Source organism: Corvus brachyrhynchos, unplaced genomic scaffold (assembly GCF_000691975.1).
Source record: "Corvus brachyrhynchos isolate BGI_N302 unplaced genomic scaffold, ASM69197v1 scaffold56, whole genome shotgun sequence".
NCBI lineage: Eukaryota > Metazoa > Chordata > Aves > Passeriformes > Corvidae > Corvus > Corvus brachyrhynchos.
Genome location: NW_008238664.1, coordinates 7371136 through 7397414, shown reverse-complemented (window position 1 = coordinate 7397414; position 26279 = coordinate 7371136). Strand labels below are relative to the sequence as shown.

The 26279-nt window shown below is 46.5% G+C and overlaps 2 protein-coding genes across 3 annotated transcripts in view; one reads left to right on the top strand and one right to left on the bottom strand.

Moving 5' to 3' along the window:
• The window catches only part of GSG1 (germ cell associated 1), a 94231-nt gene that overhangs the window by 24130 nt on the left and 43822 nt on the right, over positions 1–26279 (bottom strand). The window lies entirely within an intron of this gene.
• The window catches only part of EMP1 (epithelial membrane protein 1), a 14851-nt gene continuing 3184 nt past the window's right edge, over positions 14613–26279 (top strand). Inside the window, exons 1-2 of the mRNA XM_008636501.2 lie at positions 14613–14780; positions 25903–26020. Of these exons, the coding sequence (XP_008634723.1) occupies positions 25943–26020 (78 nt within the window). The 5' untranslated portion in view covers positions 14613–14780; positions 25903–25942. The remainder of the gene's footprint in view (positions 14781–25902; positions 26021–26279) is intronic.

Below are 26279 nucleotides of genomic sequence, written 5' to 3'. Positions count from 1 at the left end.
ACAAAGCAAGGTCATTTCCTGGTCTGCAGTATGTCCTGCTGTGTCCACTCCAATGCTGGAGAGCAGAACTGATAGACTTCCATTACTGAGTTTCCCTTGGGAAGCTATTCCACACACCAACAAAAGTCAGTCCTGATATTCAGCTAAAAATTTCCTTTCTTTCCATTACACCAGATACTTTCTTTTGGATCTTCTCCCTCAAGCAGCATATTCCACTTGCCTCTGTCCTTCCAAGACAAAGTTTCACCACCGTGTATGCAAGCCCAGTTTTTCAGCAGAACTGCCTGTCCCAGCCCTGCCCTACCTTGGTTCACCACCCTGTCAAAAAGAAGCACAGCATGTGCAATGGTGGGAGCAAGACTCAGATTTTCAGAATTATGAAGGAGCCACAGTTCCAGAGCAGTCTGTGGGAGCTGCAGCTGTGACCACATCCAGCTGCCACAGCAGGCAGAGAGGCTACAATCCTGGTGGGACAGGACTGGTTACCTCCAGAGGTCTTGCTGCTCCTGATGACAGCATTGTGACCACCAGAAACAGAATAACCAAGGTGTGAAGGTCAGTGTCACATGTCTAGAAATACTCCCCAAAGTATCAAAACTGCAGAGAATTACGAAAAGGAAATGGTTTTCTTTCAGGCCAATCATTGCACTCCAAAACATGGTCACAGATCTCTGTGATAGCCATGCTAGTGATGACTACTGCCTTTCAGCATCACGTGGACTTCCAAGGGCAGTGGTGACTGATTATATTTTTAACCAGCACCTGGCACACTGGGGCCTGGCTTCTCAGCATTGCCATAGAGCAGATAATGGTAATAATCATTAGTAATAATATGGTTGGGTTTGTTTCCTCAGACTGTTAGAATAAGTTGTCAGTAAGAGTAATGAGCATTGTGCTTGCCTTTTATACCAGTGCAAATTTAATTCCAGTGCTACGAAGGTATTCATTTGGAGATATGAGGCCACAGAGACGCTAGCTCTAGGCACAAGCAGCCATATTCCCCAAAATACGTCTGTTCCAGATGTTCTGGTGACTGCGTCACTAAAAGAACAATTCAAGCTTGAGAAAAGAAAAAAAATAGTCACTTATTCTCCAGAGCTATTAACCCCTTGTTGCCTAAGCAGATTTACCAGGGAAACAGTCACAATATGTGAGTCAAACTGAGGTAGCATGTAAGCTGAATATGGCCCATGTATGTGCAGACCATTAAATTACGTTACATTCGTGGGGCAGCCTGGAAAGTTAAATTGAGTCAGACAAGTGCCTATAAAATGTGTCATGGTTTAAGTCACTCTTGTTCAGCAGTTTATTGCTATCCTCTGAGCTATGACACACGAGCTGAACAGTGCCTGTAGTGGTATGACGTGAAACAGAACAGCACAAATCACACCCTGCAATAGTTAACTTATCAAAAGGTGAATGAATGCCTTTAGTCTCTCTGGGATTGAGGACTAGAAAATTGAGACAGATCTATCATAATATATTCTTCCAGCTCTTGGATGCATGTACATACACAATACATCTATTCTTTTCAGAATAAGGCTCACTTACTTTAAGAGTAAAAATTCAACAACCAGCCGCAAATGGTTCCCAAATTATTCTAACATAGAAGAATACAGCCTCTCTAGTTCAGATTTGTAATGCAAGGAGGAACATCAAGGCAGATGTTTCCAGGCAAGGAGGCAAACAGCACCTTGGTGTGAGGCCAGAAGTTAAGGCAGTTGGACTCATTCAGGCCCCAGAGATCCCATGCAGGGTGAAACACCTGAGGCTATTGTGCAGCTAAGCCAGTGAACTCCCACAGGAAAGGCACAGGGAGCTGCTGGCCATTGTCAGGACATAAAAGCAGACAGAATCCCATTGGGGAACAAACAGGGCACCCCCCTCACTTTTTTTTTTTTATTACTCTAGGGGAAAGACACACCTGTTTCCTCTGTGCCAGGCCTTAAATTCCAGACCACCAGTTAAATGATCTTTGTCCTATTAGTCATGACAGGGGCATTTATGACAATGATGAGTGTGGTTGTAAGCACCCCATGATGTAGTCATAGAAGAAAGCCTATACAGGCCAAGTAAACCCAGCGATAACAAATAAGTCGCTGTTCTGAGGTATTTAAAATTGAATTACAAATTACCCACCTTCCTGGCAAGCAGGGGTCAGATTACAGCAATTTACTCTAAGGGGGCAAGGGGGATGCAAGAAACATGAAGTTTTATTGTTCAGTGGTGGAAGTCACCAGAAGCCTGGGTGAACTGTTCTACAGGCAAGATGCAGCCCACAGGCCACGGGCTGGACCCTTTGGACAAAGTCAGTTGTGGATGTCGGAACCTATGCAATGTTTCAGACAACTCATTTTAACTGTTGCTGGGTACGTTTAACACCTCAGAAGAATAAAGCTCCCTTTTTTAATTGCTCCTGAAATGCGTATTGGGAGACCTCAAAACAAGGAAACCCCTAAATCCAGATAAAAATTTCCTTGTGGCGAAGAAAGCCTCGAAGTCTCGCACTTGAAAGAGGATGTGAGGGTCACTGGTTTCTTCATAGACTCCCCTCACAAAGCCTCTTTCTGCCATGTCTGCAACAGAGTATTTAGACAGAAGGTTACATGGATTGGATTTCAAAGCAAGGAATGTCAGAAGAGATCTTCCAGCTGTGAATGGCCTCCAGATGTGGGTTTTTCTTCTCTAGTCCTGGGGGAGGGGATGAAAATGCCTTTCATTAGTCTCATAAAATTAAATGGAAAAACATTGTCTACCGAGGAGGCTGGGCAACAGAGAAGGTGGAGTCAGAAACTGGGCAGAACAGAACAGGAAAAAAAAGCAGGACCACAGCTGAAATGGTTCAGGACGTGTATCATCTCAAAAGCTGTAGTCTCTGAGGAGGGACTGGTCATTAAACAATATGGCAGGCATCAACAATCGAGGCCTTTGAAATGGAAAAGGCCAAATAAACCGAAACATAGCTTTGTTTGCAGAGAGAATATTCTCTCCTTCCCCAGAGCTGTGACAGGATCTTACACTGTGAAACACCTCCAGGGAGGCTGCGTCTAAAATGGCTTCTGGGTGAAACTGCGCTAAGCCACAACCAGCATGCTTCTCTTACCAGCACCCCACAGTCCTGGACTTGTAGCTAGTTATCTTTGCCTCTGCAAAGATTGTCTATGGACAGCTTATACCTTCTCTCAGCTTATTCATGCAAAATTATTCTCCCTAATTGAAATTTGTGTCCAAGCAATGAATCTGTGCAAGCTGCAAAGACCAGCATCCCTGGGGACAAATTTTACTCTCAGTTATTTCTGCAAGTGTTCTAGTCACAGCTGCAAATACATAGAATCCAAATTTCATTGCTGATAAAAAATTTGGTGTTTCCTGCTTGGACAGGTGTAACTGTTTGGATCAGACAGCCAGAGCACATCTGCTGCAAGGGAAGACTATGTCTCTTCTATCTCCTAAATGTCTAAGGAAATCCACAGCCCTGGCAAAGCTAATAGGGAAAACCATGTTTTCCTCATTTTAAGAACATTACCACAATCTTTGCTTACTTTCACTCAAAAGTGCCTATTTCTGGATTATGGTATGTCCTAGCACACCAGTGCAAAGAACATTAGGAATGTCCTTAAGAGATGTCAGCTCTCCATCTGGAAGTTTGCTCTCTTTTCCACCTCATCAGTTCACTTTCCACTTCCCCTGCAATACATCACCAGTGGTCAGATAATAATTTGGGAAATTACTGTAGAACAAAGACCCCAAAAAGCAGTTTTACTAAAAATGTTAGATGACCTGTGCTAGCCCAGACTGGAGAAGTAGTATCTCTTCTCTTGCAGTCGCCTCACTTAGGAAAGAAGTACAAGAAACAGAGGAAATACAGACTGTATCCCTGTCCACCTTCTCACCTCCCATCATCCTGCTGTTTAGGACACTTCTGATGTAGAGGTAACATCTGTGCTGCTGCATTTGACAGTCTCCAAATGAAATATGCTGCATAGATGTGCCCAACCCCTTCATGGATTGTCTCCCACCAACAGTCTGTGGCAGAGTTCCATTACTCCTTGATGCCTACGTGGAAAAGTCCATAGCTTGTTTATTTTAAACCTGTTGCCTAACCAGTTTATCGGGTGCCATTAGTTTTTGTGATATGGAACTGCATGAATGTTAGTTCTTTGTTGACATTCTCCATACCATTTGTGATTCCCTTTCAGGCATCTCTTCTTCAAGATTAGCAATCTGTGTTTACCCAGAAACTATCTCCTACTTCTGATCATTGTTGATGTCCTCTCTTCTCTTAGTAGTGTTTCTTTATGCTCTTCAGTGCAGTAACCAGAAGCACTCACAACTTTCAGACTTTCAGCAGACCATGAAGTACACAGAAGCATAATCATGTTCTTTGTTTCCTCTGTACTCATTCCTAACATTTCTTTTTGGCTTTTTGACCTCAACAGAGCCTTGAGAGACTGTTTTCAGCGCCTATCTGAAATGGATCCAAGAATTTCTTTCTCTGCTGGTAGAAGCTGACTTAGAGACATTCAATACATCTGTAAAGCCAGACTATTTTCTTCCTAGTGGAATTCCCTTGCATTTGCCACCACTGAATTTCATCTGCCAGGGAGAGCCCAGCCACTCAGTGCCACGAGATTTTCTGCAATCCTTTGCAGTCAGCTTTATATTGCCTTTCTGGAATAACTGTGGGACTCAAGTAAACTTGCTGTTCATGTTCCTGTCCAGACCATAACAAGTGTGTTGAATAGCACTAGTGCTACCACAGAGCCCTGTGAGGTCCTTCTGATGAGCTCTTTGTCGAGACTGACCATTTGAAGTGCTCAGGTTGACACTTGTTTTCTTACTTATGATCCCATTTACAGAGCTCTCCACAGCCAGGGCTTGCCTCTGAGACTGGTCCAGTGCACAGGAGTGCCTGGCACCAGCCCTTACAGATGCAGTGTGCTCAGCCAACAGGTATGTGAGGCCACTCTTTGTGATAACTAGACCTAGTTGCTTTAACGACCTGGACCTTAAATCAAGCAAATCCAGGGATGCAAGAAACTGAACACAGATGCCTGCTGGTTTCTGTGCTATTGAGTTTCAGAGGATCTGAGGGGTGCATGGGAAAACCAGACCTGCTGCACAGGGAATGTTGGGGCTATTCATACCAGTGGAGGATGGGGTGCAGATCTGCACCATTCCACTGCAACTCCTCGCCTCCATTTATCAAGAGTAGGATGGCTTAGAAACAGATCAGTGGGCCAAGTATGGGCACAACACACCCTCCACTCTCCTCTGCCAAGCCACAGGCTCAGCCAGGGTATCATCCTGATATCCTCTTCTGACATAGCCCAGCTCCTCTACATACAGCCCCTCAGAGTCCCTCAGTCAGGATTCTGAACTGCAAAATATGCCTTCTGCTCCTGACTTTACAGCTGCCAACAACCTCATGGTCAGGTGCCACAGTGTCTCCAAGGTGAGAGGGGCCACCTTGGGGGAAAGCAAATAGGAAAGTATCCCAGGCATGAAAATGCCTCTGTGGTTCTCAAGACAGGAATTTCTCTCACACCCATCCCCTCCCTCTATTCCCCCACACTGCCTGGTGCAGTTGCTGAACCAGTGGCAGCAATAGCGGGCAAGTTTAGTCACTCCAGCACCTGGGTATCAATTACACCTGAAGGTGGAAAACAAGCAAGCAAAAACAAGGTGTCAGCTTTGCCAGAGGATTCTCCTCAATTCACAGTTTGGGCCTGGTGCCAGTTCTCACCCTGCTGTACTTCAGCATCCCAGCTCTTTCCATGACAGATGTTTATTCAGGCAGAGGCATTTCACTTCACGTGTCTTTGGCCTTCGTGGAAGGTAGAGAGTTTCCAGAGCTGCTTTTCTGAGCAGCATTGAGCAACCTAACACCACTGACAGCCAGGACAGGCAGAAAACAGAAGCTTCTTTGTGTCTGGGTCAAGCCCTCCCATTACTTGTTTCTGCCGGCTGACATTTCCCTAGACGGCAAAAGGATTTTTAAATTACAGTGACAAGCTGGCCTTTCTTGTATTAAGAACTGAGCTTGCATGGAACCCAGCAAGTCACAGGCTGAGCAACAGCCTGCCTTCAGAGACTGCTCTCCTGGGAAGAGAAACCTCCACAGATCTCTCTGACTCAGAGCCTCTCAGCTTGGCAACTCTCCAGGCATTTTGGGAGGGATACAGTGCATACCCGGTGACCCACACTGGTGAGCAGCATCAGCTGCTGCTGGGACAGAGTGCAATGGAGAACCATCAGTGGCCACTTGTATGAGTATTGGGAGGGATCAGTTTCCAGCAAAGAGAAAGGCTGGAATTCATGTCTCCAACGCAGCCACATATCCTGCTCCCCCAAAAGGGGACAGCAGAGACAACAATAAAACCCCTCTGAGAGACAAAGATGCACATCAGGTACCACAGACTTTGCAGTTTCCATTTGTCATTGCTGTTTCCATCCTGCTTTCACTCGGCAATCACTTATTTTGGTGGCTGTGACATGCAGAGATCTCTACTAACTTACAGAGCTTCACCCTGCCCACCCTTTGCCCCATGGCATGGATATCACCTCTGCATGGAGCCATGAAGGTGACAGCACTGGACTGGAACAAGCGGATAGGAGGCAGCACAAGGAACCTCCGTACGCTGTGCAGCCCATAAGCGCTCGTTGCCTGATCAGAGCTGGTCTGCCCTGCCACACTACTGCTCCTCATGTATGAGGATTCACAATGAGTCCATCCTTGCTGTAATACTTGGAGAGTTCAAAGGACATCAGTACCTCCCTTCCCCTCCACCCTGACCACTTCTCTTATAGACAAAAGGATTCCGAAGCCAGCCACATGGAGTGATCTGGTGGGAATGGCTGTACTGCAAGTGGTCTGTGAGTCAGAAGGGCGTCTTTCCCCAGCATCATAGAAAACACTGTCACTTTAAGGAGCATAACCAGCTATAAGAAATGTAACACAAGTACCACATGAAGTTGCTAACGTGTCTCGCTGCCTCTTTAGCAACAATAACAGAAACAGGACACTGGAGTGACCAATCAGCTGTCTGCACACTGCCCACCTCAACACACTCACAGCAGCACGAGAGGATCAGACCCTGCACTCAGAAAACTTGTGTCCTGTTCTTCTGGAAGCGATGAAGATGATGGTGTCCCTTGTACCTCTGTGCTTCACTTGACCCAAAAAGCTCATCATTCATACCAAACCTGGGCACCACAAAGCTATTGTTGCAGGTTTTTCAGCCTGGGCCTCATTTAGCTCAGTTTGACCCTCTAGTCCAATTTTGATGATTATTATAAAGTAGACCCATTCTCTTGCATATCACAGGAGATGTAACATATTTGCTCAGCAAGGCAGTACCTACAGCTTTAGAGCAACTCTTAAGCTTCAGTCCAAGGTTCAAAATCTCCATTTTTTCAGTTCACCTCCAAAAGTCTTTATTCTCTGCCTGTGAGGACTCTTCACCTGTATCATGTCCTTTGCTTCAATTCACTAATTCTCACTTTTTGTCATATATTTCACAGGGACGGAGGTGTTCAGACACGCCTATCAAATCCAAGCAATCTTTTTGTGACATTGAGATGTTTTGCTGAATTTTGTTCACAGTCACAAAGCATTATCTTTGATAAGCACACTTGAAATCCAAAATCCCAGGCTTTTAATCCTTTGTGCTATTTAATCACCCTCAGAGCCTGGCAATGTGGTGAGTACTCCCCTTCTCCTTCCTCTTGCTAGCTCATTTCGTCCCCCATACTCCCAGTATGGAGCTGCACAAGGACATTATGCCTCTGACTCTGGTATGAAAGTATCACAGACCATCCAGGCAACTCCTTAGTCCCACAGCACTGTTTGTGACTACACTAGAGAGATCCCTTGTCATAGGATTTAAGTGAAATCCTCTCAGAAATGAAAACCACTGCCATTACCACTGATAGGGCATATCTAGGGGTGAAATACGGCTCTGAGATCTGTGGATGTGGGAGGGACATCAGCATCAGAAGAGCTCTAAATGGCATGATCTGTGTTCTTCTGTGCTATCACATTGCAACCTCTTGTCCAGTTCTCTCTCTGCTGTCCCTGTTAAGTTGCTTCCAGCTTTATTTCACTTGCAAGTTCCAAAGGCTCACACCCTATGAATAGCTAACTTTGAATTTATTTTCCCCCAGATAATAGGTTTGCATTTTTCCAGTTTGAATCTTGTGCTATTATTTCCTGCCCATATCCTGCCTCAAGCACAAGGGAGCCACACAAGCGGTGACTGTACATTACAAAAGCAGAAGGAATGGAGTCATGACGATTTTTGTGTTTGTGAATGCATAAGGCACAGACGAGGAGCGGGTATGGATGAGAGGAAGAAAAGTAGAATTTATGTTTCTTCTCAAAAGTCCAATCAAGAGTTGGCAAGAAGCAAGGGGGGCAGGGAGCAAGGAAGGAAATGTTAAATGTTCAATCTTTGTGCTGTGGTGAGAGGTTTTCTCCCCCACAAATTCTCTCTTTACCACCAGTTTCTTGACATGGTGGCACCGCTTCAATCCCTGATTTAGTAATCAGAAAACCTGCCATGAAGTTGATTCAAGCTGTTCTGGTTCTGTCCTACTGCAAATGAACTTAGAAGCTGGCCTGTAGTGTGACACAAGTAGATGTTTCCTCTCAGAAAGGAACCATTGCTCTGCAGTCACAGGAATCATTTCCTTCTCTGTCAGGGAATGAAAAAGCAAACCTAGATATTGTCCCCTCCCTCTTCCATGCAAAAGCAACAGAAAGGAGAGGACTTCCCAGCCTCCTGCCAGCTCTGTTTACTTTGGTCAGGAACTTGGAGCTCAGAGGCATTATCCTTATTGGCTGCATCATCCATGGCGTTCAGCCCTCTCTGTCCTGCCCTGACCTTGCCAATGTCTAGCTGTCTTTCCATCCCAGAGACACTTTCCTTTTTTTCATCTCCTTCTTCTCGCTATGCATTGAGCTTGGTGCTTTTCCCCCTCCCATCAACCCTTCTCCTCAATGGGAGAACAGTATAGGTAACCACTAGGAAGCCTTCCCTGGGCTTTTCTTTCCATTTAGTTGCAAAAGTGATCTGCCTGCTTGGTTTGTTAATTTGCCAGGTCCTTTTCAGTCTCTGCCATCTATGTTCCCAGGCTAGCATAGGCTTCCTGCATATCTGTAGAGCCTGTGACACTAAAACATTACTTAAATAAATGCATCCTGAGATTCAAAAAAGCAAAATATTGCAGAGAGTGAGAAGCAAGTACAGAAATCTTTATGTGCCTTCCAAACCTTACTTCTGCCTGCAAAAGGAGATCCTACAACTTTCTCAGAACACCAGCATCTGCTCTAAGGAGAAAGTCCAGCAAACCTTGAATAGAACTAACACGTGCAAATGGCACATGGGAGCAGCAGATAAATAGAAATATGTCCCATTATCAAACCTCAACCACAGTGCAAATGACACTGCCCTTGCCTTGGCCTCTTAACCAAGGTCCATTTCTATGGACAATCAACACAATTGCAGTCCAGGATGCAGGACAGTCAAGCAGACAACTCACTTTGTTGTCACTGAATGAAAGAAGAACAGTAAGGCACTGTCAACTTATGCCACTTCGTGGTGCTTGTAGGATTTTTTTCCTCTACTAACATGGTAAAACCTTGAAGCAAGTGGTACTGTGCACTGCACAGTACAACAGTCACAGAAGACAGAGTTAGAAATGAACCAGGAGCAGGAGAGAGCAATAAAGAAAACCTCTTTGGTTGCCAGAATGCATGAGAAAGGCCTTCATGTGCAGGTGGAGAATACCATCAACCACCAACCCTTTGATGTGGAGTGGGAGAGGTTCTTGTGGGAAGTGACAGCTCAGATGGGTCTGCCAGAGCAGAGGTACCATTTGCACATTATAAGCAAATACCTTCAGCTGGGCTGTTTCCAATGGAAAAATGGAAGAGACTAAGATGGAGGTTAAAGAGATGGGGACTGCAGCTCCCCTGCTCTTATAAAAGCAGGGGAAGACCACCACATATCAGATGGCTCTCATCTCACCACACCTTCTTTTACATCAAAGCACAGAAAAAAAGTTAATTTTTCCAGGTTTGGGTCTCTGTTCCTAGCACCAGCCAGCTCATGCTGCTTCCTCCATGTGTTCAGAACCTCAGCCTGAGGATCCCGTTCATCCCATCCAACAGCACCCAGGAAGGCAAGGCACCTTTGGGCTATCCATCCCCCTGAGAACTAGTTCAAACCCCTCCACCAGTTACAAATGGATTGCCATGAACCCAATCCCACAGAATCTTCTGCAGAGACCACAGTGTGATTGTCAGACAGTCTGAGATGCAAGTCCACCCACTGCCCAGCAGAATCATACCTCCCTTCCTGACATAAGAGCAAAGTTATGGTCCTTTCCACATGGGAGGACAAAACTAAATCCCAATCACTATGCAACTATAGTAGGAACAACCTCCTTATCTCATGTCCATATTAAGTTTTTTATTCATGTTAAGAAACAAGGGAACTTTTGGGTCTTCCCAGATGTGATAAGTGAGATGTGCAGAATGTATTCTGTCATAGATCCCACTCATACTGCTACAGTCCTAGAGGGAACTATTCCAATTTTTACCTGTTAAAGCTTTGTGACAAAACATGCCTACACAAATGCTGTAAAACCAGGGCATTTTCTATTCAATACCTATCATGCACTTTCAAAAGATCAGTCAGTCTGGCAACCCTGAATGATTTTGGAAAAACTAGATGTAGATGTTTCTGTAGGTTTTGTTCATCATACAGTTTACCAGAGTACTTAGAACAGAGATCATCCCTGACAGAAAAAAAACCAAAACAAAACAAAAAACAACAAACCAAAAAAAACCAACCTAACCCAAAAACTAAACTGTGCACAGGAAGAGTTACATCTGCTCAGTGTTGACTGTAATCCACCCTTTTCTTGTACCATTGAGCTTGCAAAGCCAGCTGCCCTAAGTACTGGACATACAGCAGTCCTCAGAGGGACAGGAACATGACAAGACACACTAGAGAAATGACCAAAACCACAGAGGTGGGACTTCCAATATCCGCTTCCTCAAAACTGAGTGAAGCTATAAATAAGGGAACCACCGCCCTTTCCTCTCCAGTGGATGACTGCTCACATTTTAAGTCAGGCGTGACAAAACGCAGTTTAACACATAGCTGTGAGGTTTATCCTGTCTCTGCAAATTATTGTATCACATGGACAACCCCACAATATACACACAAACACATCAGTTGCGCCACTGCAGAGCAGTATGAAACTTGCTGGTTTCTATTTCTTTAAACCCACACACCAGCTGAGGCTCCACCCCGCCTTCTCCATGTCATGACAAGTGTAGAAGTAGTGAACATCACGGACTGTATCACTTCCATTTGTCCTGCAACCAGCCAGCAAGACGATGCACAGAATAAATAGCACATACAAGAGAGAGGAACTCTTTAGGTAGAAAGACATGCTATTTAGATTGAGGGGGGCTTAATATGCAATATGTGTTTGCAGCTAGTTAGCCAGAAAAGCACATCCAAATAGCATATAGTTAAACTCCTGTTGAAAGCATCCCAGAGAGCATGGGAACTCAGCTACAGAACTTTCCCAAGCATAAATTCTCGCATCTGCAAAGAGTGCAGAGAGACCATGTATGGCCTATTTCTTCTGGCACCCCTGGTCTCTAAAAACAATCTGTTCTAGATGCTTCCAGCCAAGCCTGACCATGCCTCCCTCACTCCTAACTCCACACCCCATTTCCCATTCATATCGTCCATTCCTCCTTTGATCTGGGCTTGTAAAGGCTTAATGCTTTTCTTATCTAATGTCACTGCGGACACCTTTAATGCCAAAGGCTACTGTTCACTGACAGTAGTAATGCCTAAAAATGTGGGACATGGCAAAACAAGCAGAGTTACAGCAGCTGCAAGCTGCTCATTTGGGAAGAACTTCAGCAAAGGCACGACACACATGGGAAATCTTCACCCTCTCATTGCCCGTGGAAATGCTAATCCAGATTCTCACAGCTTAATTTCTCATGGCTTTGACCTGAGCACCTCCAATTAACAGACTGCAGGCATTCAGAAAAGCCTGTGAAATGAGTGATGCTTACGTCAAGGGACACCATGAAGTATGGCATGGGGATCTTGGGCAATTCAACCTTAGTGTGTCAAACCTGCAGAATGCTTAAGACTTTTGATCTCATGCTGACACTTTTCATGTCGTGGGCTTTCTATTGCAAACTGCCTTGTGGAAACCACACAGCATAAAGGGAGAAATTGCTGCAGGCATACAGAAAGACCAGTCTCTTCTCTGGATGAGTGGATAGAGCTGGTTGTCCATCACACACACATAAAGACTTACTGGGCTAACCCTTCATCCACAGGAACAGCTACAGAAAACATGATAAATCTTATCAACTTGAAACTTTCTCCTTCCTTAAGCTATTGGTAGGATATTCTCTCACTTCTACCCTTTCTCTGTATCCAGATGAAAGGTGGAAGTATCTCAATGAGATACCAATCTGCTCAGTGGAAGCTGAACTCTCCCCTAACCTCATTGTACCTTGGCATGATGGGGATACCCTCTCTTCCTTAAACCATCCTCTTGTCGACGTGCAGCATTGCAGCATTGCTCCCAAACAGGAGCATCTATCCACACTCTTGTTCACTTGGCACGTGCTGTTACCCCCTCTCACACCTGGCTTGACAGGTCTAGCAACAGGGTTGAAGCCAATGGTTGGCAGGGTAACAATGCTTCTCCAGGGCCACGGTCACAGCCTGTGTGGCCTGTCCGGTTACTCTTCTCTCTGCTGGCTGGGCACCAGCACTTCCAGATGGAGAGTTCAGAAGCAATGCTCCTGCAGGGAAGCTGATGCTGATGCTGCAGAACACCTCTGCCTCCCTGTGAAGCCTCTGATATTGGCCTGCCACAGCCTCCCAGGCTAGAGAGCAGTTTGTACAAAACTACCTTGCTCTCTCTGGACAAATAATGCTTTGTCAGCCACTGCTCACTTCATATCCAGCCTCTTAGGGGGCTCCACTGTTGTTGCCCCATGTGAGTGGCTTTTTGATGCAAGTGTTTTGTCTGCTGGGTCCCAGATAAGCAGTTCTGTGATTGCAAGCAGCTGTTCCCTGGCAGTTGGGCAGTCACTTGTGAACAGGTCTGGGGCAGAGGATACTTCACCACAGCTGAACTCTGGTCCCCAGAGCTTGCTTTGAGATCCAGCACTCTATTGTACTCTTTCGTATGGAGCTGAGCATCCCTCACTCCAATAAACTCTGCCACGGGAACAGAGCAGGAGAAACGGATGGTGCAGCTAAATGCAAATGCCAGCTTCTTCTGCAGGGTAAGCAAATAAACTTTTCCTGAATATTGTATTCATATATATCAACAAGAAGCACATTCTAATTCATAGGCATTAAACACAGTTAGGCTTATTTTATCCCTGAGGAAAAAAGACTGTCTTTATTTTCCATCAGTGGAAAAATTCCCACAGAATTGTCTTTGCCCACCATATGTGTCATCTTTGCTGCTGTTTTATCCATAGCTCTTTTTTTAAGCAGGTTGCTATAGTCTAAAATTAGACCAGACACATATCAATAACACCAGACAGAAGGAATAATCTGAAAAACAGCAAGATCTTTTAATCTGTGTAGATTTCAAAGAGAACCAGCTTCGTTTTTCAAATAAAGGCAATCCAATGCCATCCTCAGTAAAGTGGGAAAGGCCTTTGCCAGGTATTTTGTCAGTATCTGCTTATATCTTGCTGGGCGTCTGCAAAGGCAGGGTTGATTCCTTGCAGTAGCAGACCACCAACTCTATTGCAATATGGATCACATTTTAACATGGGTGCTTTCTGAAAAACTTCTTCCCCTTTCACTCACATTTCAAGCACATCCCTATTCAATCTTGCCTGTAGCATCTAGGAGACAACTCCACCAGCCAATTCTCAGCAAATGTAAAGAATCTATTTTTAGAAGTCTTTAAGATGGCAAGAAATGCTGACCTCAGAAAACTGTGAATAACAAGCTCCTTATTTCTTCTTCCCTGCCTGCTCTCTCTCTATGGAAGCAAACCACCACCATCTGGCAAAATTGCTCCGGAGTCACCACCAGGCCAGAGCTGCATTTTGAGCATCTCTGTTCCTTGATATATTCCCAAAAGTCTTGTCCATGCCAACCTCACAGGTCCGATTTGAATTCCCCCGTGCTGTCAGCCTCAGCGACTTCTCTCCATGCAGCACAGGGAGGGGATGCGGTGACTCACCCAGCCTCGGGATCCCCCCTGCCAACCCACTGTTTGTTTGAGTGATTGTATTGTCGAAGTCCTGTTGCCACATTTGTAACTACACAATTTTTTTTTTTATGACAACCAAAGTTCAGTTTTATAAACAGATGCTGTTGTGGGCCTTTCTTACTCAGCTGGAGCAGCGTCAGTCGTTTTTCCAGGCTGCGGTCTCTGTGCTGCACACTGAGTCAGACACAGCCCTGCAGATTTCTTTGAATCGCTGGTTTCGTCCCAGAGACTCTTGACACCCTGCCAACAAAACAGGGCGTAGCTCATTAATTTCTTTTTTTTTTTCTTCTCTTTAAAGGCAGTCTGATTCATAGTAACTCCTTTAAAACAGAGTGGAAAGACACCACCCTCCCACACCACCGGAGGAAACTTAAACCACCACCAGGTCACTCCCCTTCACTCCAGCCCTGCACTCCAGGACATCGGCACTGCAGCCCAGCACGCTCCTTCTTCCACAGGTGCCAGCACCGGTCCCAGCCCACACGGTAAGAGCTGTTCTTGAAAATCCTCACAAAGTTTTCTCCCTCAGTGGCTGCTCCCTCTGCTAGCAGCACCAGTCTGCCTTTCTCCTCTGCTCCTTCTCTTCATCTTGGCACTCGAGCTGGCTATGGCACGCACCTTAATTTTCATCTTTTGCTTTGAAATCCAGCTGCGTTCCAGGGCAAAGGGGCGCTGCAAGGCACCCTGGTTGCAGTCTTGGAGCGCTGGCAGCAGCAATGTTATTTTCACCTCCAGGACACGTGCAGTCAGGGCACAGGGTGCCCAACCTGGGCCAGCTCACACTCAGGAGCTGCTGTGGGCTTTTGGAGTAGCATTGTTGACAAGTGTGGAAAAATGCCTGCTTGGAATTAGGGCTGCTGGCTCGGTTTTTCTGGCACTCAGATATTTCTGCTTGTCTCTCTCCCCTCCATAATTAGTTTGCCAAGCTGTAATTTAAAACAATAGCAATCATTCCAAGTGAAGACTGAGAGGCCCCAAGGGTGCAGACTCTGGGGTACAGTGGAGACAATCTCCCTTTTTCTGGGAGTTCTGGCTCCTGAGGCTGAAGGCAAGCCCCAGCTCTTGAGCAAAGCCATGTGAAGGGTAGAAATGCGTGCTACACCTTCCTTGGCAGCACAGCCACTGGAGTGGGGAGCACTGCGAGGGGAAGTGGGGGAGCGGGTGGAATTGCTAGGAGCACCACAATCTGCTGTTAGGGTGTGTCGAGGAGGTAGAGACACTGATGGGAAGTGTAGGACTGCAGAGACTGGCAATTTTCCCTCTTCACCTGCCTTTTTCCATGCAACCGTCCCCTCTTTCTTTTCCTCCTCTTCTTCACCAGTTCTCTTATTTCATCTGTCTGCTATGGTTTGCATCCTGTGGTCAAATCTGAACTATTTTTGAGGTCTGAGAAAGGGAGTGCAGCAAAGCCAGTTTGTTGGCACCACACTTGGGTTCCTGTTGCAGGAACTCAGCCCGCCCCTGCACAGTTTCAAGGGTTTGAAAGAGACTGAACAGTATTTAGCCCAATACGGGCAGGAATGGGTGGGGCTCAGGCTGGAGCTGTGGATAGTTACTGTATGAATGAAGTAGAAGCTGAGCTGACTGTAACTTTGTGGAAAAGGATGGATTTTGTGAATTTTGAAGTCCCCTCTGGCCCTGTTGCTTGTGGCTCAGTCACACAGTGGTGCCTCCTGACTGAGAAATAAATGTGTTGGAGTGGTGGGGAAACTGAGGCAGCGAGTGTTTCCAGGGCAGTCAGAAACTAGAATGGGAAGAAAGCATTTTTGGAAGTTGTCATTTAATACGATTAAGAATTAAATCATTTTGGTATTAAAAAAAAATGCTGTGGCCACAGAACAACTTTCACTCTGAAGCTTTGAATTCCTCAAGGCACCTCTGAGAGCAGATTTGCCCGGGAACTGCCCACTTGACATTTCTGGATGTAGTGGGATTCTTTTCTGAGCAAACACTCAAGGGAGCTGGGCATGAAGAGTGTTAAAACTTGGAGCCCATTAGCTACTGTTCCTATGATAACAGGGGTTTAGGACAGCCGAATGCCTCCACCCAGTGCACCTGGGGACTGTGAGCACTGGGAGAGGTGAGCCCTTAAAGGCAGCTTATTTCTGTTTGCTGCCTTGGGGATTAGCATCGGGAAAGGATCAAAACGGAGGTGCCTTACTAACACTGCAGTGCCTGGAAGCACACCCTGAAGTGCAGAGCCTTCATGCGAGGCCCTGCACACCCACCCAAGGAATTCCTGTCAGCAGGCTTCTGTGGAAGCTCCCCCAGCTATGACTAACCATCCAGACACGTCACACGCGGTCTGAGCCATTCATCCTGGCTACCCCTGTGTGAGAGCAGGGATCTCCAGTGGGCACATGCCATCCCGAGGGAGACAGCTGACAGCTATGGAGTCGAGCCACACCCAAGGACACATTAATGGAGAAGTGACTTGGGATCTTGCGGGGAAGCACCAAGTTTTGGAGTGGGTGCCTCAGCTGCTAGTGCTCCCCCAGTGAGACCCTGCTGAGGACAGAGAGCCCTGGGCTTGGTAAACTGGCCCTTCTGGCCAAGCTGGTGGTCTTTCAATTTTGCAGTGTGGGAGCGATGCAAGTGCATGCAGGAATTGCTGTTTGGTGGTCTGGGGTGGAGCAGAGATTGTATTTTGAAACAGTTCTGGGAGATTTGCTGATAATATCCAGCATGTTTTTTGGTAAAAGACCCACCTCAGGGCCTTGTTTATAATGAGACTGGGGAGATTTGCTGCAAGCACTAATCCGTCTCTCTATCTGTCACTCTCCCAGCCGCAAGGCTCGCTCATGGCACTCAGCCTGTGCCTGCTTCTGTTTCCTCAGAGCAAGCAAAAGCAGGAGGGAGCCTGCTGCCATAGCCTTGCCCGCTCCCATGGGGTTCACGGGCCTCATAATCCCCAGGTGGCTGCTGGGACACCCCTCCCATGGCATGTTTCCCCTTGCTCATCCCCCAGGTCACTTAGTGCTGCCTTTGCTAAGTGCTGCATGGATGGCAAAGGATGAGGCACCTGATGCTGGGCTGAAATTTGCCCTCAGTGCAAAATTTGCTCAAATGCCCCATAAGGCAAGAAATAGCCCTACTAGACCCCTTTGATGTAAACAGGTTCCTGTGCCTGGTACCTTTCAATAGGGAAGTGACAGCACTGTCACCCAGCACAACATAAGGCAGGCTGCAGAGCATGGCACTCCTAATTTCTTTCCTTCCTTCTGCTTTCCTACAAAAAAAGTAATGAGATAAAACTAAAATACGAGATTTATTTACCCTTCCTTCAAGACAGGGAGAATTAAGAGGCCTGGAGCTGCTCTTTTACTCCTCTAAAAGGGAGGGCAAGGAAGGGGATTTCCAATCTTCACATCTGAAGATGGATGCTTAATACTTCATTGGTCTTTTCTGCTGAGGCAAAGCAGCATTCACAGAAAAGGAGGCTCTTCTCCATGGCCCTGCCAGGATTGATAACTAACTCATAGCCGCAGTGCTGTAACAGTGGCAGTGAACAAACACACTGAAGCACATCTCAATTATGCCTGTACTAATCCTCTGTCAGGGCCAGTCCACACCCAATCATCCCACAGCATGACACAGGGTCTAGCAGCAGTTCCCCATATAAACTGCCCAGAGGGGAATCTGGAGTGCCTCTTAAGCTGCTCCCTGCCATTGCACTGTGGGGAGAGCAGCAAAGCAGCACATCTCGGGGCTGCCATCTGGAGTGTGATTTCTTCAAACCCTGCTGGGAGAGCTTTGGAAAGTACCTCCTTAGCTAGAACAGCTTGACAATGAACAAAGGAAACTCTGGCCAAGTTTGCAGCTTCACGCACCCTGCTCCTTCTGAACTGTTTTCAGGGAGTATATGGAAGCTGCTCTCTTGGTAAGACCAAATATAGCCCATGCCTTGTCATAGAAGGGAGGGACAGGCTAGGACAACTCAGCTCCAGAATGCACATTGCCCGAGGGAGTGACAAGTTTGCCAAGATCATAATTAAGATCTATCCCCTTTACCCTGTGAAAACCAGTCTGTAGCAGAGGCATGGGGAGACACCCATGACGAGAGCCCAGGGACAGATCTGGGCTAGGTCATCCCCAGTCCTGTAGAGAAGTGCACTGAACTCTGAGCCCTGGAGTGGCTGACACAGGTGAACAGTGACTCATGCTGAAGGCTTAGCTCTTGTGATGTGGGGCCACCTGGCAATGTGTTTGTATTTGAGGAAATCCAGGGTGAGGACCTTTGTTGTCCTTTTGCCCTCGAAGGGCAGGGTCTGCTCAATGAGGGGAGTTGTGAAAGCAACCACCATGACTGGGTCCATTGTCCACATTCTTCTCATTCCAGAGAGATACCTTCCCTGTATTGGCTCCAGCAAGCCTCTGGGAAGGATAGTGAGAGTCACGGGAGCAAGAGGGGAGAGCTACAAAATGCTCAGAGCTGGGAGCAGGCTGGTCAGAGGATTGCTGAAGACCAGCTCCAGGAATGTGGACCACTGCTGAAGGAAAGCTGGGCACATCCACTGGCTGTGACAGTTTAGGCGGCCGAGCCAACCTGCCGGCTAGCTGGCCTCCAGTGGCCGCAACTCGGCCAGCATGGTGTGCCCTCAGCAGGGCAGTTCCTGATGTCTCAAAAGCCACATGTAACATGAACTAGCTTATACTGTTCTGCCAGCCCGTACTGGTCACAGGTGTAAGGAGCCCTCTGAAAGCCAGCTGAGGTATTTTACATCACGACCACCTTTATCCCACCCTGCACAGAGCACTGACCAGCTCCAGGCTGCACAGCATCCTCCTGTGTCTGCTTTATACACACGTTCCCCCCAGTTCATCAGTTGTGCACTTAGGTTGAAAGAAGGAGCTTTCACACAATTTTGCATTTTAATCCTGCGCAGTCTTTTCCAAGCTGGCTTGCTGGAGCAAAGGCACCCCAAAAGCAAACTGACCCAAAAGCTCAGACTCTTTAGATGCCTGAGTCACACTGCCCTCAGTGTCTCATAGGCTGTACTGTCATGTTCAGAGGTTTTGCAGTTTTGAGAGACAGACACACTATAAGATACAACTTCTTTTTCAGAGTTACACTCCCTTGGGGAAAAAATAAGGAATAGCTAGACAAAACTGTCTATGTAAATCACAGGATTGCAGTTTTAATCCAAGAATGCAACCAAAAGCACAGCTGATGTGGGCTTCACAGACCTTCAACCTCTATCTAAAGGCTGTTGCAAAGAGGAAAAGCAGGTAGTCCTGCCAGCAGTGAGCTGTTTGCCTTTGCTCATACCGCACTGTAACCTGAGCTTTCCTGTCAGAGCTGTCAGATGGTTTCTCCCACGTGGGCACTGCCAGTGTCACACAGATAGATCTGTGCACCCATAAAGAAGCCATGCACACACACAGACACACACACACAGAGTTCACAGGGAACCCACAGATGCACACTCCCATTCATAGAGGGAGCCACACAGAGCTGCAGATGCACACCCCTACACACAACACGTCAACGCCCAGACTGTCAGTCCTCCCACAAATGTTCCTCGTGTATCTCGGAATCTTGTTGGAAGTCCTGCCAGCAACTCCGGTGTCTAATTAACCCACCCAGGGACCACCCAGCGCTCTAAGGGGTGAGGGCGCTCTGCATCGCACCTCTGGAGGTGCAGAGGAACACTTCTGTGCTTCCATTAGCTCTGGGGTCCCTTCCCCACCCCTCCCTCTTACTAGCTGCCCGTCAGTCCCAGCCCTTCCTTGGCATGCCTAGTGTGAGGAGTGACAGTGTTTTCCTCCAACAGCGGATGCTGGCTGCGTGCCAGGCCCCGGGCAGCTGTCTCTTCCCCTTCCGACTACCAAGCGAGCATTGGAGTTTCAGTTGATGTTGTCACATGGCTGAGCGCTTGAGGGTGGTTTCTTCTGGAGAAAATGCCAATTTCTCACTGTCTGCCCTAGGAGCTCTGATATTTCCCCACTCTCATATGAATCATGAGCATGAGAGCTGGAAAACCCTTATGTCTCATCTTTTGTGACTCCCCTCTGCATCTCTCAGTGAGTGGAGGTTCATCACCAAGGGTGAATTCTTGAGGAATTTGTCAGATCCCATAAGAAATTTTTCACATGGTGGTGCTTCACCACTCCCTTGGGAAGGCAAATTCCACTGATCTCTTGGAGACCACTCCACCAGGAAATGCTTCACAAGAACCAGACAAAATCTTCCATTTACTTAAGCTTATTTTCAGCTGTAGCCCCTCAGGCTGGTCTACATTTTCCTTTTGGTTGGCATTAATCTGCTGGTTTTACAACCTTGCTGTACCCCATGTGGTCATCACAGCCACTACCCACATGTACGTGAAATCTCACTGCCGTAAACCAGAGGCTCCAAAGGTCTCCATGTGCCCACACACACCTCCTGCCCAACCCTTCTCCCACACATGTGAAATCTCTTTCCAGAGGCACCAGCCTACTCATCCACGTGTCTATAAAAAGCATCTGACTTGTAAATTGAGTCAGGCTGGTCTGTCAAAACCAGGTTGTCAACAGCAGTGCTGACATACAGTAGTACGTAAAAGTCTGGAGTCAGCAAAGACTCGGGATTCATCTGGATCTGAAGCAAGAGACAGAGCAAAGGGTGAAAGCAAAAAGATTCTTCCCTGTTGTTGTTTAAAGTTGTCATGAGCTTTCTAGTAACAGTCTGACATGTCCAATGTCATCATGTCACCAAAATATCAGAGAGACCTTCCCATCTTTGCATCCTGCCAGATGACTCTGGGCACAATGAGGACTGATGCTCATAGTGCACACAAGGTGTGCAGTTGTAGCAGGTCTAAGATGCAGTGATGGCCTCAGCTCAGTCAAAAGGCAGATGTACAAATTCTGCAGAAGGTTTCATCCCACACTGAGGTTTCCCTTACTGGTAGCAGCATGGCAGCATTGCTGTTTGTGGGTTGGCTTTGCAGTGAGGAATGCACTGGTAACAGAGGTGGAAGTTTGTGGCTGTCTCAAACAGTACCAAACAGTTTTTACTTCCTGTCCATTACTCTCCAATTTTCTCCTTCCTTTCCAAGAGGCCTTGGCCCTGATTTGAACCACCAGTATTCCTGGTGTGACTCTGTGCCCCCTCAGACAGTGGCCAAGTTCATGTGCTTTCTCTAAATATTGGACCTCCTATTGTCCCCATCAGAGACAGCCTACTGGGAGAGACAGACCACTGATCTGACTTGCTACTGCCTTCCTTATATTCTGTAGTGGCAGCTGGAAAAGGCAGAATTTCTTTCATGTTAGTTGCTTTCAATCTATGGAGATTTTTGTTGACATTCTAACCAAAAGCATTTGTTTTTTCCCCAAAAGGCCATCTTTCCATTGTTGAGAAACCTAATGTATCAAAGTAAAGGGCCTTCAGCTGACAAACTCCGTTTTAAAGGAGTCAGAGGTCACCAGCGTGCACAGGCAGTGCAATTTAGATGTCCTCTGCTCCCTGGACACTCTAGGGAGCTACAGGCTATTGGCTGGGTTCTCACCTCAGCTGGCACCTCTCACAGTATACCTCACCAACTGAGCCTGGGAGAGGCAGTCCCAAGCAGGGACCTCAGGTCAGAGAGGAAGATGGAAATGGAAGTCAGATGAGCTACATCCATTAAGGAATGCTTGAGGTCTGAAATATTTCAAATTTAGTTGCGAGTGCCCTGATTTTTCACCCGAAACAACCCCGTAATTCCTGCAGAAACGTCCTGTACACTCACCCTCTAGTCCTTTCACTGCAATGCACTTACTGTCAGAAGCAAAGCACCTCTACCTAATCTGGCTTACCCTCTTGAGTAACTCACTCCCCATGTTTGAGAAACTATACCATTGGCCTTTATCATATCTCCAAGTGGCACTTCACATTCCATCCTGATCCTTTGCTAAGAAGCAAACCAGGGGCAAGGACTCACTTCTCCATATTGCCCTCCAGACAGAAGGATCCAAACCCTTAAGTAGACAGAGGGGTGATACGGGTGGCAACAATCTGCCTGCTTGAGAAGACTTTGTCTTAGTTTTTAATAGATATTGCCAGCCTGCTTGAACTTGAACTGGGGTGCAGCAGGGCTGTGTGTTGTTCCCCAGTATGTGTACTCTTGCACGGTCAGAGAAATAGTCTCTACACAGCTAAGAGTCTGTCATGCTTATCTGCAGGTTCTTTTGTACTGAAGGCTTCTGTGGTGATTCTTATTCGTGCTTACTGTTGGTGTGGCTTGTTATTTCTCTTCATCCATCACCCCATGAAAAGGAAAGTCAGTCCACTGTTATCAGCACAAGATCTTCTCTCGACTCATGCAGGCTGGTCAGCAGGTGCATGCCCTCCACTTCCCCCCCAGCCTGCCCTACCTCAGTAGTCCTTCTACTGTTATGTCTCATTCCTTTTTTTCTTGGTTTAGTTGGGGTCTCTCCTCTGAAAGATGCTTGGGGAAGACTCACAAATTGTTCGCTTGACTGGTTCTTGAGAAGCAGTCCTGAAACTGACAGTGTCCTGAGCACTTTATCTTTCAGGGTTAAATTATTGTGGGGTTTGAGAGCTTTGGGGTGAGTCAGTGGAAAAAACTGGCAGCTCTAGGAAGGCTAAGACTGACTCATAGCCCAAGAAGAGCCTGAGGAACTCCAAATGCAGCTGCAGTTTAGGTACGGGAATGGAAGAAAAGGCATTTGCATGCAATTCTGTCCTATTGCTCCAGCAATGCGACCCCACCCTGTAGTGGAGAACGATGTCTCACACTTAACAAATGGAAATGGTATCCTGTCAGTCCCCAGTGCTCTGCCAGTTTCTCTATCTAATGGGAGGAAAAGTCCACGCCATAGCATCAGAGACAGAAGTGAATCTATTTCAGTGCCATTCGTTCACCCACGGCTCCTCTGGGATTGTTCTCTCGTGTTTTATTTAACAGGCAAGAGAGAGACGAAGAAAGGGGAAAGCAAATGAATACAGAGGGAGGCTTGTGCTTTAACTCACAAAGAATCAAAACTAAGCTGTGAGCACATATCCCCTGGGGGAGTTTGCATTTGATAGCGTGTGTGTTCAGGGAGAGGTGCTGACGTTCTCAGGAAGTAGGTGCACTGAGAGCACCTGAACTAACACTGCTCTCCTGCAGTGCTAGAACAGGCAGAAAAAGCAAAGAGAATAAAGGATTTCTGTTTTTTCTTAGAGTATTGGTCAAAGTCTTGGGTGTGGGGTCATGGTTTTGGGGGTTTTTTTTTACATTGTAAAGTAACATTTATCCCTCATTTTCATTTCTGAATGCAAACAAAAAATGCATTTAAAAGGACTGTTCCAGTCCTTTAGGATGTCATGAAAGTAGGTTTTTACTCTTTCAAGTAGAAAACTTTGTTTGAAGGTCCTCAAAAATAATAAGGAAAAGAAAAGCGCTGAATGAGATTTTAAAGAGGCCATGGAAAAATACATCCATCTAAGAAAGAAGAAAGTTTAGCCACTGTTCAGTAAAGGCAAATTTCAGAGCAGGCAAATTTGTCAGAGTTTGGTTTATGCATGCCAATACCCTGTAGTGTCAAGAGCACTTGTTACAGTTTGTGTAAGAACCAAGGTAATCAGGAAAAAGAACGAGAAGTAGTCAAAGGGACAGGAAGATTTTGAGTCAAGAGTTTGCTGCAGATATGTCACTTAGTCATGGCAACAGTTTGAGGCGCAGTGTTAATATCGGTATCAGTTGCCATCCAGCATTTTGAAATCCTCGTTCCTTTTACAGTCAATGGAAAGAAGGGGTTTAACTCTTAGGTCAGGTATGTTCATGTGGTAGCCTGAACATACTGTTGAGAACCTGGATTTTAGCAGTGCTGAACTCATAAATGACTGTCACTACAGTCAGAGGTAAAGTCCTAAGAAGGCTGTTCTTTCTCCAAGATCATCACTAAGGGAGGTACTTTGACAAGAGAGGTCACAGTGACCAGACCATCCAGCCAAATCAAGCTCTAGAGCATGAGGAGTTTGCTAGGACACCCCAAAGCAGACAAGCAAGCCTGGCCCACATTCAGCAAGCCAGGGCTTAACATCTCCAGAGAGTTCTCCAGGTGAAGGAAACCTCACAGCAGATAAGTTTTGCTGAGGAGATAGGACTAGTCACCAAACCTAATCTGTCTTACTGAGGAGTAGCCTTGTTTGGGTGGGAGCAGTGACCCAACAGAGCTGGTTCCTTGAGGTCCTGAACTCAAGGAATTCCTCCTGGTCACTAGCTAATGCTGAACTGGTCAAAGTGCCACTGATGGAGAAGCCTGCCTACCCATTGTGGTTTGGGAAACTGTATACAAAGCAGTGCCAGGAACAGCTGCAGCATTTTACAGGAATACACTCCCACTCATGGCTGCAGTGAGAGGAAAGACAGTAGTGGAGAAGGTGGAGTCATCAAGTAAAAAAAGACGCATGAATGGGACTTTACAAAGCCTTTTGTCACAGTTTGTGTGAAAGACATCATAAAGTATAATTGTGTTGTTTCAGGACAATGTTACCACACCCTGTACAAATGGTGACAGCATCAGACCTTACCTGAGTCACCTGGACCAAAATAACTTGACAGCTAACATTAATCACATGCTTGACACTGCTCTTCAGTACCAGCACTACCCAGGAAAAGAGCAACAGAGCCCTCTCAAACTTTCTAGGAAGTTTACAGGCCACAGAGTGGACTCAGTAAATGCTTTTGCCTGAAATATACTCACTTGATTTGTGAGCATTGTCTGCATTCATTCTCACAGCTTAGATTTGTTCATTGTATTTCATGTTTTCACGTGAGAAGCCATCAGTCTTGACAAACAGTGTCATGTGAGCTTTCTAAAGCACATTCCCCTCCCTTTCCAATCACATGTTCATCAGTGACAGGAAATCTTACAAAAAGTAAAAGTTTGCAGGGTACAGAGGCAAAAATACCCAAAACAAACCAAAGAGGAATTTGCATTACAAGAGAATCCTATTGCAGTAATAAAGTGACCTGTGTGCTTCAAGTTTTAAAAGGGAAACAGGCAGTTTTCATTGCAAACCTGGGCATCTTCCTCAGCTCCAGAAAACCTCCTGGTGTTTCTGTTCTGGTTACTCTCCTCTTCACTTAAAGGAGTGGTCTACTGAGTAGTGGCCACCCCTCTGGCTCACTCTCCACCACTATTCAACAGCTGATGCACCAAGGAACATGCAGTCCCCCATTCCATACCACCTGTCAGTGACCCAGACCAGTTGGAAGAGGCTGAGACACCAGAGAACAGGAAGAGAAAAATCTTTCCTGACCTCTGTGAATCCCATGGGCAAAAACTCCTATTCCTTGAATGTAGGCCTGGAGTATGGCATTTTTACTTTACATTAACGCACATCAATTTAAGCAACCTGTCTATATATTCAGGCTATTTTTAAAATTCCCCCAAGTTATCTACCCATGCTCTACATCTCCTCCCAAATTGGTTCCTTAATCTTCAGACTCAATTTAACCTCTTGAGCAGATGCTGACAAAGTTTTTATTGGCTTTATTTTGGTGATTCCCCATTTCCAGAGTGGACTTAAGATCAACTTGGGTTTTTGCATGTAAATAAAACTTATGGTAATGCTGTTCTTTGACTCAGCCCTTCCCTTCACACCCTCCCTCTGTTCTTGTTCTCCCTCAGAGCTCTCTGTATCAGTGACAGCACCTAGAAGAGACCCAAGATGTTGGTGCTACTGGCTGGTATCTTTGTGGTTCACATCGCCACTGTCATCATGCTCTTTGTCTCCACCATTGCCAATGTAAGTAGACTGCCCTGGACAAGACATGGCTTTCACCTTCCACAGCAGCAGCCAGCCTTAGATAAGGCTGGCAGGTGGACCAGGGGGTGGGTGCTCAGGTGAGGGTGAGGAACATCCACTCGCGGGGATGGAGAGAAATGAAACTGTGGTGGGTGTGCTCAGGGAGCGGGAAGGCAGCCGGGGTGGTACAGGAGGCAGCCTCTGTCTGTCACCTCCCCGGAGCCCCAAGCCAGCAGCACCTCAGCACCCTTCACCCGGG